General features: G+C 41.9%; 1 protein-coding gene across 2 annotated transcripts in view; it reads left to right on the top strand.

Moving 5' to 3' along the window:
* PXK (PX domain containing serine/threonine kinase like) overlaps positions 1 to 20,322 on the top strand; it is a 109,024-nt gene that overhangs the window by 67,501 nt on the left and 21,201 nt on the right. For both annotated transcript variants that reach the window (XM_040359209.1, XM_040359210.1), the window contains exons 8-16: positions 3,444 to 3,548; positions 5,709 to 5,810; positions 7,528 to 7,689; positions 8,364 to 8,481; positions 10,718 to 10,796; positions 13,039 to 13,087; positions 16,447 to 16,524; positions 16,614 to 16,700; positions 18,070 to 18,139. In XM_040359209.1, the coding sequence (XP_040215143.1) occupies positions 3,444 to 3,548; positions 5,709 to 5,810; positions 7,528 to 7,689; positions 8,364 to 8,481; positions 10,718 to 10,796; positions 13,039 to 13,087; positions 16,447 to 16,524; positions 16,614 to 16,700; positions 18,070 to 18,139 (850 nt within the window). The remainder of the gene's footprint in view (positions 1 to 3,443; positions 3,549 to 5,708; positions 5,811 to 7,527; positions 7,690 to 8,363; positions 8,482 to 10,717; positions 10,797 to 13,038; positions 13,088 to 16,446; positions 16,525 to 16,613; positions 16,701 to 18,069; positions 18,140 to 20,322) is intronic.

Raw genomic sequence — 20,322 nt, 5'->3', positions numbered from 1 at the left:
GTTTCAGTTATTCCCACAAAGTCCAAGTCCTCGTGTAAAAGCAGCTCCAGTTCCTCCATTTTGTTAGCTAGGCTCCTAGCATTTGTGTATGCGCCTCTCAGCGTTGCATGGGTGAATAATAACTTCCCCTTAGTTTTACTCGGGCTTTGTTTTCAAAGTGTCCTTGCATTCACCCCAAGATTAAAAGTTACAGCTGTATTATCACTACTGACGCCATTATTACCCTCTGTCCTATGTTCACCTACGGCCATTCTAATAAAAAAATTAAAATTACGATTACGTTTTGATCAGTAGAAGTGAACTGCCCTTTAAAAGTCCCATTTAGAGGAAAAAAATAAAAATGATCTTGTTCAGGGATGTGGGTCAGTTATTCAAAATTTTTGACAAAAAGCACCATTTTGCAACTTCTGGATATTGGTTCCTCTGCCCCCCCCCTCCTCCCCGCAATAAGTAGTTTAAAAGCCCCTCCAACTTTGTGGCTATCTTTCTTCCCAATGGGCTGTACCATCCCAATTAAGGTGCAGCCCGTCCTTTCAAAAGCGCCAGTAACTGACTGAGAAGTCAGCCCAGTTCTCCAGGAACCCGAACCCCTCTTTCCTACACCAATTCCTCAGCCACTTGTTCAGTTCCCTAATCTCCTGCTGCCTCTCTGGTGAGACTTGAGGTAAAATGCTAGATAACAGGATGAATATCAATATTGCAAACGGCAATAATTAGATTTTGCATTAGCTCAGCTGTGGCTTGTCCTCATATTGCAGGAATGCTGATTTCATTATTTGAAATACAGATAGAAACTGAAGCAAGTGCCTGCATATCTGTAAATTAAATTCTATCATGAAAATATTGCATGCATGTAAAATCTTAAACTGAAATGATACATAAAATCCAGGCAATAGGAACACAAATTAGTTTTCCTTTAAGACCGCAGAAAAAAGTCTATTAAGCATTTGCATAATGAGTTGAGCTTTATGTAAGATGCTTAGAATATCAAAGGTGACAGGTTGTCAATGATTTGTAAAATTATATAATCCTAGCATTACCCTCAAAGCTGACAGCTGAAAAATGTTAAGAAGCTCAGTATTAGGCATTGAGCTTGACAATTCTAGGTCATCTATATTCCGGGGCCGTCTTACAGAGCAGATCCATGTCATATAACAGGCAAATAAAGTAAACGACACTTGGCCGTCACTGTGCACAGCCTTTCGGATTTCCATGACTGCATTCTGCTGGCTGTGTACGCCAGAGCTGCATATACTTACTGGCTGTTCTCCGGGCACAAATGAATATGTAAAACCTACCTCATAAAAGCAGCTGTAAAAACAAAATGTGGGAGGACGTCTAACCAAAAAAATACTGCACGATATTAACTGGTACTGTCTGTGCCTGTTTATATACCAGGCTTGTAAAGTACATATTTTTTTTCCAGATGAAGTCCAGCCATGGCAGAATTGGCTTGTATCTGTAGCTATGGCATTGGTAAAGTGTACCTGTCATTCTAAAGTGAACCTGTCTGACATTTTTCTCATCTTGTCAAACAGTAGTGATTGTAAAGGGTGAATTATTGCGCTGTCTATTGAATGGTTCTACCTCACTCTAGTGTCATAGATATACAATACTGCTGCAACTAAAATGTGAGACTCACACAATGAATCTATTCTAAAAAAAAAAAATAAGCTGCGCCGTGAGAAAAATTAAATAAGTGACAAACATGAACATGTCCCATGCAGCGACAAAATAATTATGTAATGCTAATATCAGCATCAATGGGGGTCAGTCAGGCTCCCAATCCGCTGAAAATAATGATGATAAACCAAGAACTGTGCCACTTCAAAATATAACATATAAATCATAAATGAATATGGTAAACTTCAGATGATCTAAAAATCATATACCTTATTTCTTAGGGCCATATGTCCTATAAAAGTCCACAGTATTTGAGATAAAAAAAGTTCCTGCTATCATGCAATACTCCAGGGGGTTAATTCCTATGTGAGATCCACAGTTCACTTGGCATCCGTGACTTCAAACCAAAAAACCCAAGAAATAGTGATGAGTTGAGAAAAAAAAGTTCCTCCACCAAAGATACCACTGCCGCTTACCAGATAAATTGATGTCTTTTTAGAGAGATCAAAGAAGCCTGTGACTTATACCCCAGCCCGGGTCTCTATGCCTGTCAGCAAGGTATCCCAGCTCCTCTGCTCTAGATGTCCTCGGTACAGCCCACGGTTAGTGGTTCCCCATATTGGAATGAAAGAAAGCTTTCATTGTGTGATTCAGCAAAACATTTTAATATATATAAAAAAAACGGAATTGCACTTACAATGCACTTACAATGTGATATAGATAAAAAGCGTGTCATAAAAAATTATTCGCGGTGACGTCAGCACGCCGCTCCCCCCTACGCCGTTTCGGCACAGATGACGTCCTCTGTGACTAAACGGCGTAGGGAGGAGTGGCGTGCTGACGTCACCGCAAATAATGCAAGAAATGGGCTGATATTGAAAGACAGCCGGCTTGAAAACTTTTTCATGACACACTTTTTATCGACATCACATTGTAAGTGGAATTCGTTTTTATATATATATATATATATATATATATATATATATATATATATATATATATATATATATATATATATATACACTGTATTGTTTTGCGGAATCACTCTATGGAAGCTTTCTTTCATTCCAATATGGGGGACCACTAGCCGTGGGCTGTACCAAGGACATCTAGAGCAGAGGAGCTGGGATACCTTGCTGACGGGCATAGAGGCCCGAGCTGGGGTATCTTTGGGGGAGGAACCTTTCTTTCTCAACCCATCACTATTTCTTGGGTTTTTTGGTTTGAAATCACGGATGTCAAGTGAACTGTGGATCTCGCATGAATTAACCCTTGGAGTATTGCATGATGGCAGGAACTTTTTTCGTCTCAAATACTGTGGACTTTTATAGGGCATATGGCCCTAAAGAAATATATGATTTTTTAGATCATCTGAAGTTTACCATATTCATTTGATTTATGTTATATTTTGAAGTGGCACAGTTCTTGGTTTATCATTCTTATTTTCAGTGGATTGGGAGCCTGACTGACCCCCATTGATGCTGATATTAGCATCACATAATTATTTCCTCGATGCATGGGACATGGTCATATTTGTCACTTATTTAATTTTTCAAACAGTAGTGATTGTTTCTGCTTCCTTAGCGAGCAAAAAGCTTTCTCTTTGCCACACTGTGATCTTGCTTTGACTTTATCGCTAAAGGCTCAACATCACTAGTCTTTGAGTTAACCCCCCCCCATCTACCTGTTTGATGATAGTGCGTTTACTGACCACCTATGCACAATGATTAGATAGGTGGGTGGACAGGGTCAGGGTTTACAGTTTGCTCACATTGTTTGATTTTGGTGAGCAGTATCTCAATTTCTAATCTTCTTTGCAGCATTCGTATATATACCGAGTGACGTTTGCCACTGCTAGTGAGTCGTCTGCACTTGTGATTAGGCAGTTCAATGAAAAAGGGACGCTAAAGGATCTGATCTATAAGGTAATTATTTGAGAACCTGACTTCTGGGGGAATCAACAGCTTTAAAACCGGACATGAAAAATAAAGAAATGTTTTTAAGGCATCTCTGACCCCACTGGGGAGATTCCGCCTTAACTTTTTTTCCTTGTGACACCAGAAATAGAAACATGAGGTAATGTGTTTTCTAGGACAAGTAGATACTGACAGCAACACAGAACACACGCACAAAAAAAAAAAAAGTTTGTCAGTGACCTTAATTTATGGAGACCATGTCACGTCATAAAAACATTTCGGCAAATTGCTCACTTGAAAAGAGGCTGATTACTTACTACTACTTCTTCCACGTGGGAGTAGATTTTGGAGGGCCATTGTTGTGGAATGGAGCAGCATTTAGCAGCTTGGGTAACAGAAGGAGTATTCAGTCTCTTCTTTTCAGATATGTCCTGAAATGTTTTCATGATGTGACAGGGTCTCTTTAATTTTAGCATTCTTACCTAGTTTAGCCATATACACAACAATTTTTGGGTTTATTTGATAAAAATTGTATAACATTTAATATCTACAGTAAATAAATGGTTTCTTTTTTTTATATTTTTTGATGTGATATTTTATAGTTTATTTATGGTCCTTGTTTTATTTAGGCTTTGCAGTATACACCCTCAAAAAGAAAATATTCCAAGAAATATACACTTACCGGCCACTTTATTAGGTACACCTGTTCAATTAATGGGTAACCCAAATTGCTAATCGGCCAATCGCATGGCAGCAACTCAATGTTTTTAGGTATCTAGACGTGGTAAAGACGACTTGCTGATGTTCAAACCGAGTATCAGAATGGGGGGGGGGGGGGTTTAAGTGACTTTGAACGTGGCCTGGTTGTTTGTGCCAGATGGGCTTTTCTGAGTATTTCAAAAACTGCAGATCTACTGTGATTTTCACGCATGACCATCTCTAGGGTTTCCAAAAGAGAAAATATCCAGTGAGCGGCAGTTGTGTGAATGAAAATGCCTTGTTGATGTCAGAGGAGAATAGGCAGACGTTCCAGATGATAAAAAGGCAACAGTAACTCAAATAACTACTCGTTACAACCAAGGTATGCAGAATACCATCTCTGAATGCACAACACATCGAGCCTTGAAGCAAGTGGGCTACAGCAGCAGAAGACCACACAGGGTGCCACTCCTGTCAGCTAAGAACAGGAAATTGAGGCTACAATTTGCACAGCCTTGCCAAAATTGGACTATAGAAGATTGGAAAAACGTTGCCGGATCTGATGCGTCTGGTTTCCAGCTGCGACATTCAGATGGTAGGGTCAGAATTTGTTGAAAACATGAAAGCATGGATCCATCCTGCCCTTCAACGGTACAGGCTGGTGGTGGTGGTGTAAAGGTGTCGGGGATATTTTCTTGGCGCACTTTGGGCCCCTTGGTACCAATTAAGCATCGTTTAAACGCCACGGCCTACCTGAGTATTGTTGCTGACCATGTCCATCCCTTTATGACTACAGTGTCCCCATCTTCTGATGACTACTTCCAGCATGGGAGATGCACATCACGGATGCGTAGCCGACAAATCTGCAGCAACTGCGTGATGTTATCATGTCACTATGGACCAAAATCTGAGGAATAGTTCCAACATTTTGTTGAGTCTTTGCCATAAAGAATTAAGGCAGTTCGAAGGGGGTCCAACTTGGTACTAGCAAGGTGTACCTAATAAAGTGGCAGTGAGTGTATATTTTAGATTGTAATGGTCTAAATGCTAAATATTTGAATACAGTATATATCATCACTCAGAAATGACTCTGCTGAGAATGATGGTCTTCATTGATCATTGCAATATTTACAATGTCCTTGTAGCCACCAGTCCATCAAATGTGTAATTCTTGGATAAAGTCATCCTGTGTATGACCAGTACTCCATTACATTCTGACTCAAGATTACTAATACTCTACTTTAACAAAACCACTACCGACTTGAGTAAACTCTTCATTTACTGATAATGTCAAGATGTTTAAATCAGAACTGTGTTTACCCCTAACCACCAAACAGAATCAGACCTGCTCTATAAAGTATGGAATGAACATTTAATTTGGTATTGTGAAACCATAGAGAAGACACTTTATTAGAGAGTTTGACAGACTAGACTCCTCAATTAATTGGCTCTTATGTTACCCTCTTTTAGGCCAAACCTAAAGATCCCTTTCTGAAGAAATATTGTAATCCAAGAAAAATTCAGGGCCTTGAGCTCCAGCAAATCAAAACCTTTGGACGACAGATACTAGAGGTACAGTAGATTCATGTATGAGAATAAGTCTGATTACGTCAGGCAATGACAATGTAAATAAGCAACCCGCTCTCTCTGATCTGGACAAAAGTAGTGATGAATACTACTAATGTTGAAAACTACAGTCCACTCATTTAAAAAATGATCCGGTAAAATGAATACAAGGGAGAGCAAAAAGAAAACCGATGTGGAAGGGGTGGGATACCACAAGAAGCTTGGTCTTCTTTGAAAAGGTCCTCGCATAGAAGGCCAGTTTGCCAACAAGGGGTTTAATGTTGGTAAATGGCAGGATTAGTGTTAGGGGTACAAAAATGGCTTGTCTTATGGCTAGTGAAAGGTTATGGCCTACATGGAAGGTACAGAGTAGTGTTAAGAGTGGGAGCTAACATGGATGGTTGGTTTTAAGGTTATTGTTAGGATTAGAGTTGGAGAGAAATTTAGGAATGAGGTTCAGGGAAGAGGGTAGATGTTGGTAGAAGGGGGGTTTAGTGTTGGGGGTTAATACAAGAAAGGTTAGTCTTCAGCCTCGTACACGCGATCGGGTTTCCATCGGACAAATCCGTGGAATTTTGTGAGAAGGGCGTTGGCCGTGAACTTGTTCTGCATACAGACGGCAGTATTTCTTCAGCCAGCATACACAAAACTACGTGATTTTTCTGCTCTTTAGCGCTACCCTTTGGGCAACTTCTGCTAATGTTGTCTTATGGTTAGCAGTGGTTCGTTAGCCTAGTACCGGAACACGTTCCGGTTCTAGGCTCCACTAATTAATTCTGTCCGGTGTGCATGGAGCAGTCTTCTGTCTGCCCCGCCCCCTCTGCGTGTGTCGGCTCTTCTCCCATAGGCGGTGTGATGAGAGGCTTCTGGGTTGGTCGGAGCTGCTGCCAATTATCCTGTGCACTCCCAGAAATGCTCTCCGAGTGCCACCCTCCAAGTAACCAAAGATGCCACGTATGCCCCGCCCCCTGTAATGTGCTTCTGCTCTCAGCACGCCCGAGCTACAGGGATCTATTGAACAGGTACTGATCTATGGGGACACCTGCTGTGGGGGGCTCTGATGGGGGACACCTGCTATGGGGGGCTCTGATGGGGGACACCTGCTGGGGGGGCTCAGATGGGGGACACTAATAAAGACTTCTTAGGGGAGCATCTCTGTGTTTGAGTCGTAGCCATAGAAACATTTGTAAAGGGGAGGAGTTGGTAAGATGACTACGCCCATGTGGGGGCGCCAAAAATATTTCTGCACCCAGGCGTCTGTGACCCTAGGATCGGCCCTGGGTTCGGAGCATGCGTGTGTGTGTACACACGATCGGATAATCTGACGGCACACATTTGTTCTCGGAAAATTTGAGAGCATGCTAGCCCACATTTGTTGTCGGAAATTCCGACAACAATTGTACGATGGAGCGTACAAACGGTTCGGATTATCCGACAAAAACCCTGCCATCACACAATTGATGTCGGAAAATACGATCGTGTGTACGGGCCTTTAATCATCAAAACTACCAGTACTGAGCTTCCAGCACTAAAGCAAATGACTCCATTCTATACTGCCTATTTGGGATTTTAGGATTTTTTTAAAAAAAAAGCTCAGTTTGCTAACTGTAAACATTTTATTTGTGTAAGCAACCTGAAAAGTGTATCTTGGTGGCTGTGTCCTTTAAGTGGATTGTGTTTAGGCAACATTTCCATTCCTCACCAGTATTCTGATCACCGCTAGGTACTAAAGTTCTTACATGACCGGGGCTTTCCATATGGTCATCTCCATGCCTCCAATGTGATGCTGGAAGGAGAGACGTGTCGACTGATGGACCTGGAGAATTCTCTGCTTGGACTGCCGTCATTTTACAGATCGTACTTCTCACAGTTCAGAAAAATTAATGTGAGTTCAACACTAATTTAGGTTTCTGTAAAATGAATTTCATTTCTTTGTATAGCATTTCCTATGCACAGTTTAGAGGGCATGTAGGGCACCTACATTTGCTCATTATAAATGCAATGCATGCCGTGCTTCATCAGGAGTGCTGCATTGTGATTTTGATGCGTGTGTGACCATTCCTATGCAACTGCATTGACATGTACTTTATATTGGGTGTATAGGACATATTTATACATTGCCACATACAAATAATCATGACAAAAGTTGGCTATATGCATATTGATTTTTTTCTATTCAGCCTGCCTGCTGAACTGAAAAAATGTAAGCTTCCGCCATCCAAGCTACAAAGCATAGATGGATGATTCTCCTGATGTGGCTATTGTTTTTTTGACAGCCGGTGGCACATTGTATGCTGACAGTCGGTGGCGCCAGCTGTCAAAATACTAGAACAGAGCCTACATCTGGTTGAACGGTTTCCCCACCTGCTCCTTTGACTTTAAAATTAAGGGATGTCAGGCAGGAGGTGGATGACTGGGTCACCCACTGAGTGAATTTCAGCTGGTTCATCAGGAACCAAGGGAAATTTGCTATGTGTGGTTGTGTCAAGGGCAGGCGTTCAAAATGTAGATAAGTCTTTGTGAACTAACTTTTTATTGAAATGCATCTTTGTCTTCTAGACATTAGAAAGTATTGATGTGCATTGCTTTGGTCACTTACTATATGAGATGACGTATGGAAGACCCCCCGATTCTATACCCGTGGACCAGTTTCCACCTGCACCGTCCATGTCAGTGGGTGAGTGTTCAGTCTGGCAGTAATGATGAAAATCCCGTCTGTGTTAGGTTTAAGACTGTTTTGTATAGCCCCCTGTAGTATAAATTTGCAGCTAAACCATTAAAGTGATTGTAAAGCCATACCTTTCACTGTCAAGGGAACTGGTGTGAGCTTGCTCCAGAGCCGACTCTGTGTCCATAAGCACAGGAAGCTCAGCTCTGCCCCCTCCTTATTTACTGTGATTACCAGCAGCGGGAGCCTATGAGGAGAGTGGAGAGAACCGCTGCACTCGTGCACATTACTGGATCGAGATTGTGCTCAGATAAGGGGAGGAGCTGCACTCAATTTTTTTTTTTTTTTTTTTTTATGCAGAAAATGCATTGGGGTAAAGAAAACCTTCAACCTTTACAACCACTTTAATAAAACATAAGTTCACGATTACACCTCAATAATAGAATAATCATACGTGGATTTAATTTGCTTATACCTTTCATTTAGATATGTCCATAAAAAGCAACGTATAGTCTTTTTAATTAGTGAAAAACGTAAAATCATTTTTTTTGGAAATGAACGTTTCAGTGTAAATTAACGTCTTAAAATCATTGTTTCTGTGTATAGTTTGTGATGTACATGGGAGCAGCACTTCCCTGCCCATTCCCTTTGTCAGCATGAATACAGCAGCACATGTGTTCTCCACAAATGAAGCTGAACTTTAAAAAAAATTAGAACCTCTCTCTGGTTTTTATTGGTGACGTTAGAAAATTGCCCCAACTGGTGTGCTGAAAAAACACAGCTCAGTGGACATTGTGTAAAGAAGCCCTAAATCTAGTAGTGATTGAGCTTTTCTCATTTAACTAATAAAATGACACAGCATGATATCAATGGAAATACCTCCATTGAGGTCATAATTAAAAATCTTGAAAGATGTTCTACCCTTACTCTGTCTAAAGTGGGAAAGAAGTTTTAATTCTTCTTTAAAGGGGTTGTAAAGGTTCGTCTTTTATTTTCTAAATTGGTTCCTTTAAGCTGGTGCATTGTTGGTTCACTTACCTTTTTCCTTCGATTTCCCTTCTAAATGTTTTTTTTTTCCTTTGTTTGAATTTCTCACTTCCTGTTTCTCCTCAGTAAGCTTTCCACCATCATCCGAGCGGTGGAAAATCATTTAGAAGAGCTTACTGAACACCTTACTGAGGAGGAACAGGAAGGGAGAAATTCAGACAAAGAAAACAAAGAAAAAAAACATTTAGAAGTGAAATTGAAGGAAAAGGTAAGTAAACCAACAATGCAGTAGCTTAAAGTAACCTATTTATAAAATAAAAATGAACCTTTACAACCCCTTTAAGCTTGGAGATCCCGGTGATACAAATTTTCCACATAGGAAAGAAGATTTAGCTCAAATACGCTACATTAATGTGTTGTATAACTAGCTAATTAGGTCACGCTCGTAACATGCTCATTCTTTCGGATTATTGCATAACAAATTTGTTCCCTTTTTATTTATAGAACCATTTACTATAACAGTGGTTGCCAAATAGGAAGGACTTGTCAGTTTGTTCCTAGGCATGTGTCAAATCACCAGACAGGGCACCCACCATTTGCAATAGGAAGGACAAATACAATGCATTGGTTGCCATATGGGTCATTTACACAACAGTTTGTAGCTCAGTAAAATTAATGCTACTAGTTAATTGACCAAATTGTGACTTTCCAAAACTGTTCGGTCAGCAGGATTTCCGTGTGTTACCTCTCATGGCTTACAGCTCAGTTCCAGCCTGTTTGTACTCCATAGAGCACCCTCTGGATAAATGATTTTCAATTCATCTTTGGTCAGGGCATTATATGTCATGGGCCCGCTTTTAGTGCTGTAAAGAGAAAAAGGGAAACTGTGCCTTCTAAGTGTAGCATAAAAAACGAACTCTTTTATTTCCACAAGTAAGCAACTCACAAGAAACAATAAGGAGAGCGCTCCTCCAGCTACAAGCACTGGTTTTCGTCTGGTCTTGATGACTGTAGATCCCTGGAAGGCTATCCCAAGTTGTTGTTGGCTCCCAGCACTTCCTGGTTGACTTGGGTCCACAAGGGGTGTAAAAGTGGGTTATAGTAGCTTTCTTAAAACTAAAAATTCTAGACATTTGTTCCTTGAGACTTGTGTGTTGTGATCCTCTATAAAATGTCCCTCAGAAGGGTATTTGTATTCATACAATATTTGTTGCCATTTTCTACACTGAGAGTATATAATGTTTACATTCTGTTTCAGTGTCTGTTCTGGAGTCCATCCTGTCCTGTGAGGCCTGTAAATCTGGCATGCCTTCCGTGTCCCAGCTCCTACAGATGCCGTGAGTCACTTAATCCTTATGCTTTTGTTACTTACCTTAAAAGAGGAGTGTGGGCATCTATACTCTCCTAGATTACTGCAGCATCAATCCGATGCTGCTGTTTTAAACTGCCTTTACATCAAGAACTGAGTGATCAAAGATTGCTGATCGCTCATTTCTCATTGTGAGCAGAAAGCCAGTGACTGTTGGTGGCTCTCTGCTCTGCCTCGCCAGCGCTCATCTGCTGGTCAGGCATCTGGGCAGATCCTGACATTGTCAGGATCCCTGCAGAGTCTGGACCAGCTTGGTGATGTCAGGCGACAGTGGACTTTAGCCCATTGTGAGCTGAATCTTGGTTGCAGGAGTGCAGAACCACAAGGAGGGACTGCACACAAGCCTGAATGTCAGGGAGAAGAGGAGAGTATCTAATGCTGGAGAAACCGGGGGTAAGCTAAGATAAAGTTCTTGTTACTGATAAATGAGCATTTAACCCTTGCAGAGTTAAATGCAAGGTTTTTTTTGCAGTGTTAAATGCAAGGGTTTTTTTTTTCCTCCCAGAGCTCAGATTTAACCTCTTCTTTGCTCATTTAAAATAAAACGGGTTGCCACTCTTCCCACATGCTTGCCTTACTCTTGTTCCCCCAAATCTGCTCAGCCACCAGAAGCACAGAAAAAATCCAGTACTTCTGGTTCTGGATATGGAGAAGCATGTGATTCATTTACCATCCTCTTATGTGAGCTGTTGCTTGTCCCAGTGCTGTGACATTAGGGGTGGGGAGCCAGTCTTTATCCTTGTGTAAGTTACAGTTATGACTTGGAACTTACATAGGGCTTGCTTTGTTCGACTTCAACACATATCAAACATGCTTATTTGACATGTTTTTGATGCTTCTGCGATGCTTCAATGATGCTTCGGTTGTGTATTTTTGAAGCTTTAATGAAGCTTGGCAGATGCCCTGTGTGTGTGTTGTGTTGATATATCATACCTGCAATTGCTCCAAAACAAAGAGAAGCTAAAGCTGAATAAAAGCCTCTCAAAAGCTTTAGGTGCTTCAAGCGAGCTTTGCCGTAGACTTCTATGGAGGCTTTGAAGAAGCCTTAAAGGGGTTGTAAAGGTAAAAAAAATGTTTTCCCCTAAATGGCTTCCTTTACCTTGGTGCAGTCCTCCTTCACTTACCTCATCCTACGATTTTGCTTTTAAATGTCCTTATTTCTTCTGAGACATCCTCACTTCCTGTTCTTCTTCTGTCTGTAACTCCACACCGTAATGCAAGGCTTTCTCCCTGGTGTGGAGAAAGCCTCTTGAGGGGGGAGGGGGCTAGCAGGCAAGTCAGGACACTCTCTCTACTTTACAGATAGAGAAAGGAGCTGTGTGTTAGTGGGCGTCCTGACACTCCTGCTCGCCCCCTCCCCCCTCAAAAGGCTTGCTCCACACCAGGGAGAAAGCCTTGCATTACTGTGTGTAGTTAGACAGAAGAACAGGAAGTGAGGATTTCTCAGAAGAAATAAGGACATTTAAAATCAAAATGGAAGGATGAGGTAAGTGAAGGAGGACTGCACTAAGGTAAAGCTATTTAGGGAAAACATTTTTTACCTTTACAACCCCTTTAAAGCACCACTAAAGGGACATGGGGTTTAATTTTTGAAGCAAATGCAAAGTCTAACCATTTTATTTAGTGACAGGAGCTTTGACTGGCTTTCAGAGAGCTTTAAAAAAAGCGTGTCCGAAGCCAGGTTTTGAAGCAAGTGTAAAAGAGCCCTAAGTGATATTTGCCCTTTGAAAAGGGAAACCCCTTGACTTGTTGATCAGTACTTACTGCATTGGAATTCTGAGCAGGAATCCTTTGCTATAATAAGGGCCAATCGGCTATAATCCCTCCAGCAGTTTCTGGGCACTATTGTGTGCACAGCCGGAAACTGATGGGTGGAGATACTTGGCTGCGAGACACTCGCCTGTCATCAGTGGCATGTAATGCCTCGTACACACGATCGGAATTGCCGATGGAAAAAGGCCTCCTTTCCTCCAATGGAATTCCGATGTGAATTTGGTCAGACAAAAGTCCGATCGTGTGTACAGGGCATTAGAGTGCTTTACGGTTTTTTTTTCCCCTTCCCGTTGTATGCTTCCACCATTTCAACCAAATCTAGGAATGGAATTGGTTACTAAAGAGTACCTTTTTATTGGTTCGTATGTTCATTAAGCAGCAGAATCTCCCTTGTATAACAATCTTTACACTCAATATATATGTATTTTGTTTTGCAGGTTGTTCAGTGATGTGACACTGATGAATACTGAAAAACCTCAATTTAAGGTAATAGTCTGAGACCTAAATACTGAGGCCCAGATTCACAAAGGAGATACGACGGCGTATCTCTGAGTCTGAGCCGTCGTATCTATGCGCCTGATTCATAGAATCTGTTACGCATAGATTTCTATTAGATCCGACCGGCGTAAGTCTCTTACGCCGTCGGATCTTAACTGCATATTTATGGTGGCCGCTAGGGGCGTGTACGCTGATTTACACCTAGAATATGTAAATCAGCTAGATACGCAAATTCACAAACGTACGCCCGGCCGACGCAGTACAGTTACGCCATTTACGTTAGGCTTTTCCCGGCGTAAAGCTACCCCTGCTATATGGTGGCGTACATGCGGCGTACCAATGTTGAGTATGGACGTCGTTCCCGCGTCGAATTTTGAAAAGTTTGCGGCGTCAAAACCAATACGTCCTTGCGGCGTACTTTGGAGCAATGCACACTGGGAAATTCCACGGACGGCGCATTCGCCGTTCGTGAAAAACGTCAATCACGTCGGGTCGTGGTTAATTTACATAACACACGCCCACCTCTTCACAATTTGAATTAGGCGGGCTTACGCCGTCCTATTTACGCTACACCGCAACTTTCTTTTGAGAATACGGCACTTGCCTGTGAAAGTTGCGGAGGCGTAACGTAAATACGATACGTTACGCCCGCACAAAGATACGCCATTCTACGTGAATCTACCCCTGAATGTATGGATGTCTTATTGTGGCATGTTTAATGGAAGAAAAAAAAAACAAAACATGTAGACGAATTTCACGTTCCCTACATAATCATGTGGATTGGGTGTTTGAAAGACTCAATCACCATTTAAAAAAAAACATAAACTAATTGCAGTTAAAAGTACAGGAAAACCAAGTACTTTAAATGCTTACTTGCAGTGTTTTTCCTTCTAATACATTTTATTTATTTTCCAAATTCCTCTGAATTTGCTAAAACATTTGACCACTCCAGGAAAAATCCCTAGGACAGTCCTCCCCCTTTTGCATTTCATAGCACTCTCCTCTGTGCTGGCCCAGCTCCTTGTTTCCTTGCCCCCTTACCTGTTATGTAGCTGATGAGTTAGAAGAGAAGATGAATATTTTAGAGTGGCATCTGAGTCTGCTGTGGCTGCTGATATCACACCCAAGCAAGCAGTCTCTGGGTATTTGGATTTCTGTACAATCTCCAGTGAAGAGCACTGTTCTACAGAATACTCAGACATTTTTTACAATTGTGCATTTGTGGCAACAGTTTGGGGGAGGCTCTTTTCTCTTCCAGCATGACTGCCCCTGTACACAAAGCCAGCTCAAAAAAGATGTGGTTTGATGAGTTTTTTTTTCTGAAGGAACTTGAGTGGGGCTGTACAGGGAGAGAGTTGCCCTCAACTCGATTGAACACCTTTTGGATGCATTGGAACACTGATTAAAGGCCAAGCTTTCTTATCCACGTCCGTCCCTGACATTACAAATGCTTTTTTTTACTAATTGGGTGAATGTTCCCACAGATGCACTCCAAAATCTTGTAAAAAGCCCTTTCAGAAGAGTGGAAGCTGTTAGGCCTCCTTCACACGGGGAGGCAGCAATGGGACAGCTGGCATGGGGATGCACGCTATACCTGTGTATCCCTGTCTCAGTAAAACATGGCCCTGCGGGAGGCACGGATTAAAATTGGCCAGTGGCGGCTGGTGCTCAAAATTTTTGGGGGGCGCAAAAAAAAAAAAATTGCAGCCTCACTATGCCCATCAAAGGCAGCCACTGTGCCCATCGATTGTTGCCACTGTGCCCATCGATTGTTGCCACTGTGCCCATCGATTGTTGCCACTGTGCCTTGTAAAATGCTGCCAGATTGCACCCCTGCCTAGCACTTACATTTCTGGGGTCAGCCATCCTCCTTCCACCGTCCCTCGATGTCTTCTCCCGCCCTCGAGGATGCTTCAGCCAATCAGGTTACCAGAACCTGATTGGCTGAGACGCCTGTCAGTGTTAACCAGGGAACACACTTCCCGTGCGTCCTCTGGTTAACTATTTGGAAGCCGATTACAGCCCACAGCCGCTGGCTCTGATAGACACTTCCAAAGCCAACCAGCTGCCGTTATCCAGATGGCCGGCGCTCACCAGTGGGCCGGCCATCTGAATAGTGGGCAGCAGCAAACAATACATGGATTTGTGCAATGCATGAATCTATGTATTGTTGATCAGTGGCGGTGCAGGAGAGCGAGGGGGCGGCGCTCCTGCGCCCTCTATGGACGCACCGCCACTACATGTGACTGAGGCCTTATAGCCGCAAAGGAGAGAACCAACTCCATAATAATGCCCATGAGTTTGAAATGGAATGTCCAACAAGCGCATATGTGGTGTGATGGTCAGGTGTCCACAAACCATAGTATTATTACGATCCCCGCTGATGTTTCCTCTGCTGACTCATTCATTTTAAAGTGCATGTCCAGCCAAACTTACTTTGTAGTTTTGCATAGAGTGGGGAGAGGTTTGAACTTGAGACAGATTTTACTGTTATCTGGGGCTCTGATTGAGAGATTCCCCCCCCCCCCCCCTTGTGACAACCGTTTCATGAGACGGCAAGTAAGAGGAAATTCACAAAAGCAACACGGACAAAAATATTATTATTATTTTTTTTAGTAGAGTATGGGAAGGCTAGGACCCCTGTCCACTGCATATTTTTGTGTCCCCTGCTTCAGATTTTCCCTCACTACCTGTCGGGTGAAACCGTTGTCACTGTGTCAGGAAGTAAGAAGAACTTGAATGGAGCCCTGGATAGCAGTAAAAACATGAGTTTTTTTTTCTCATGTACTTTCATTCTGCCCCAAGGAGGTATCTTCCATTACCCATGCAGAATGTACCAAAAAAAAAAAAATCTGCATTTTCCTCCTCCTCCGGTGGCGGAACACAAATCTTCCACATTCAGGAGAGGGAGGTTTAACCTCACTTAAACGCAGCAGCCCCTAAACTCTGCTAAAAGCCTATGTGTACATGGACAGATTTTATAGAGTTTGAGTTTAGGAACTTTGGCAAAAAAAAACACTGCTAGTGTACATGAAGCCTTATGTGAAATGTTATGCTGCCCCTTCTAAACAACTGTGGTCAGCTAAATCAATTCATTATTTGTCTTGGATGACCCAGGTTTTGTATTATGTATCCTAAATTTGTTAGCATGAGCACAATTTAATACCTGTTAGTTCGTCTTGGTTTCAAAGAATGTTGAAGATTTGTATGTCAGGTTATAAAACACACTTGAGATGCTGCTGCATTTTTCTGCCACCTGCTGGCAGAATGATGAAATGACATCCAAGACAATGATTATTTTATTCTGTTTCATTTATTTAACCAGTCTTTATTTTTACTATTTCCAGATTCCTACCAAGTTAAAAGAAGCCCTCAAAACAGCCAAAGAATGTATGGAGAAGAGACTTGTAGAAGAGCAGAAATTGGTAATGTTTTAAAAATGTTATATATATATTGTAAGATATTATATATATCTGATGAGGTCATTTATCAAATTATGCTATCTGTACTGTAGATGTACCAGCACAGACGACTGACTCGAGCACAGTCACATCATGGGTCAGAGGAGGAAAAGAAAAAGAGAAAAATTTTAGCAAGAAAAGTAAGTGAATTTTTACTGAAATATCACACAGTACATTGTTTTACTTCTCCTGAATGAGTTAACTTGACAGCTAGAAACCGACATCTAAAAACGGTCGTTTAGCTGCCTTTGCATCTAAAAGCGGTTTTCTGCCAACATGAAAAATGTCTGTAAACGAAACGCTGCTGAATACGAGTTATTGCGTTTAGCAGCCTTTACAGGCTGTTACAGGCATTTCACGTTTCAAATGCCTCTGAACATCTGTCCTGAACGCAATGGGATGTGACTTGTCTTGCAACTTTGTTTCCAATGTTGCATGACAAGTGCCACTAATGTGAATGGAGCCTTATGCTGGCCATACACTATAGGAAAATTCAGCCGAAATTTGGTCGTTCAGACAGTTCTTTTGTTTTTTCGGGCAGTTAATGGGCACAAAATTGATAATCTTTAAGACTTTTTTGAGCCGAAAAAAACGAACGACACATTTGGAAATTGTCTGCCGAACGAACGATAAATCGGAAGGTTAATGTGTTACCGTTCGAACTTTTTTTCTTTTTCTTTTTTTTCTTCTTTTTCTTTTTTTTTTTGTAATTCTTTTATTTTCAAAAAAATATATGTAACTGACAAACCGTACAGCATACATATAGCATCAGTAAACAGAAACGATCATACAAAAAAGAAAAGTGTATGAATGAGAGGGGTCGTCAGACAAGATAAACACAGCAGATACTCCAGCAATACACTGTAAGAAGACCTAAATGGCAAGGCATTGAAATAGGATCAGAGTATGGAGCCATGGAGGCCGCTAGATAAGGGTTTGCACGACCAAAAACCTCTAGCAACATACACCGTGCTACTTAATATAATATAATTAACTTTTTCATAACAGTGTGGGAAGCGAAGCAGCCCAACTTTCTTTTTCTTCTTCTTCTTTTTATTTTTCTTCTCCTTTTTTTTTTTTTCTTCCTCCTAAATTTGAACAGGTTTTAGCCTGTTGAAGTCTCTATAGAGCAGAACTAGATTGTGAAAGGAAGAAGTAGCACAAGGAGCCAATCGATCATGTGCTGACAAGGATCACGCTGATTGAAAGAGAATGCAGAGTGACAGAAAGATAAGCTCATCACTATGCCTCTTCTCCTTTCATTGGTCTGTCACAGGCTGGGGTGAGTCCAGGACAACCTGGGCTCATAGGAAGGGAGTTTAATCATTCTGGTCTTCAGACTGAGGAAAACTAGTGGAGAAAAAACTACTGCAGGGGAAATTTCTAGGCTAGTAATATTTATCTTATTTTTGACTGTTTTTGTTTTAAGCAATACTATTTTTTTTTAAATGCTTGTCTGATTTTGGTTAAACCTCCTTAAATGTTCTGTCCCATCTTGCTTTTCTTTAGAAGTCAAAACGCACAAGCTGCGATTATGGAGAGGAGCAGTTAATTAAATGCAACAACTCAAACAATTCAGGTATGAAGTATCCTCCTTTTACAGCTAATAGCATTGTCTCTTTAAAGTCAGCCTGTGCCCAGATTTACACAAGTATTTATATTTTCTGAACAAGCAGTAAAGCCCTTTTAAACAAACCTTCATTCATTCCTATATCTGAAAGTATTTTGTAGAAATTTAAATTGGTAATCAACCCAAAAGCAAAAATTATATCGCAGCTTATCAGTTCCTGGATATGGTGGCTGCATTAGTTTCCTATTTTTAGACTTTTTCCTTTATCAAAACAAATGATCCGGCTAGTTAGATGATTGAGACAAACCATTTAACACTGTCAGGAATGCTTGCAATCATCAGATTTTGTCCTTTATGTAACATCTTTATCGAAAAAAGAGAAAAAATGTATTGCTGTAACTGCTTAAAAAATGTAAGCTGGAGTTCAGTTTTAACCGCTTGCTGCCCACCCACAGTAGTTGTACTGCAGGCCGAGCATCTTATTGGTACTGGCCAATGATTTTGACTGAAGTCAGATGACTGACTGTGCTCAATCACACACAGAGTTCTGTGTTTACAAAAACACAGAACTCTGTGTATTGTAAATGGCGATCTGGTAAAAAAAAAAAAAAAAAAACGGACTGATAGTTATGTAAATGCAGCACACATTGTTAGGCACACCGTTGCTACTTTCTTTGCCCTAAAATATTAACCCCTTCCCAGCCAGTGTCATTCATGCAGTGACTGTGTACAGTATTGGCACTGATCATTGTATTAGTGTCCTATTGATATCAGTGTTGGCTAGAGCCAGATTGCCCGACACACTATAGCAGTCCCATTCCCATTACATTTTTAATTTTTTTTACCAAAGACATGAAGCAGAATACATTGATGACAACATTTGATTTTTTTGATTGGTTATGTTTTGTAATAGAAAATATATATATATTTTTCTTTATCGTACATCACGGGACACAGAGCAGCATAGCCATTACATATGGGTTATATAGTGTACCTTCAGGTGATGGACACTGGCACTCTCCGACAGGAAGTTCCCTCCCTATATAACCCCCACCCATAGTGGGAGTACCTCAGTTTTTTCGCCAGTGTCTTAGGTGTTGGTGCACGTTGAAGGTTGTGCCTGCAGTTTGTCCTTGGGACCAGGGCCAGCCGACCGGATCCGTCCAAGGTGCTTCATAGCCAAAGTGGACGGTACCCGGGCCCCAATTCGTGGATGGGGTTTTGCCTATAATGCCTCTCCTTGGAGGGCTGGACTCTGGGTTCCAGGACTGGGTTTTTTAACCTATGGATACCTGCTGCCAGTAGTGCTGTATAGGTCCAGGTGTGTGGGGTTCCTGACTTGGACCCCGGTCCCTGAAGGTCTATGACCATACCCACGGTGAAGGGGGAAGATTGGGCCTCTTGCATGAGCAATACCCTGCGGCGTGGAAAGGTAAGCGGGGGGCCTACGGAACTTGGTTTGTCAGTGGGCTCCCCACAGGGGACTCTGGGGAAAAGCCTTTTTTTATGCCTCTGTGCATGGGCTAAAGAGAAACCACAAAGTCTGCATGACTGGATGGCTCAAACACCCAGGTATACTGTTCCTCTGGCTGGGCTAATAGACTGCTGCTGCTGCTACAAGGTGTTTTTGCTCCATGAAATGTAAAGGGGAGCATGTCAGGTTTAAATTACTTACTTCCTGATGTCTGTGTGTCTCCAGCAGCTCCCGGGCTCCTCTCCCCACATGGATTCTGCTTCCTGCTTCCTGTAGAGCGGCGTCGGGAGCGCGTGCGCGCGCACTGTTATAGGCGCCGACGCTGCGTGGAGGGGCGGGGGACGCCCAGGGAGTTCCCTCCCCTCTGTACATCAGAGGGAAAACTCTATTTAGCCTGTCAGTTTGCTGAAGGCTGTGAAGGGACACGGAGCAGCGATGCTGAGCTGAGCAGGATAGGTTTGCCTATGTTATGCTGACACAGTGACACCTAGTGGCCGTTTTTTTTGTACACACCTTGCTAAAGAGCTGTTTAAGCTCATATTTTCTCTGAAAAGCCGGTGTACTAAGTAGCAGTCAGAGTACTTAGCATTTGGTACTCTCTTAGCCCAGCATTAAGGGAAGCAATATTAGGATATGATTAAGCCCTTGGGGCTCAATATTGCTATCTCTTGTTAGGTTTTGGGAAGTTTAGTTTTCTGTCTAACATTACCCTAGCCTA

This window comes from Rana temporaria, chromosome 7 (assembly GCF_905171775.1).
Source record: "Rana temporaria chromosome 7, aRanTem1.1, whole genome shotgun sequence".
In the NCBI taxonomy this organism is placed as follows: Eukaryota; Metazoa; Chordata; class Amphibia; order Anura; family Ranidae; genus Rana; species Rana temporaria.
Note: the sequence above shows the minus strand (reverse complement) of the source record. Positions and strands in the feature narration are given on the sequence as shown.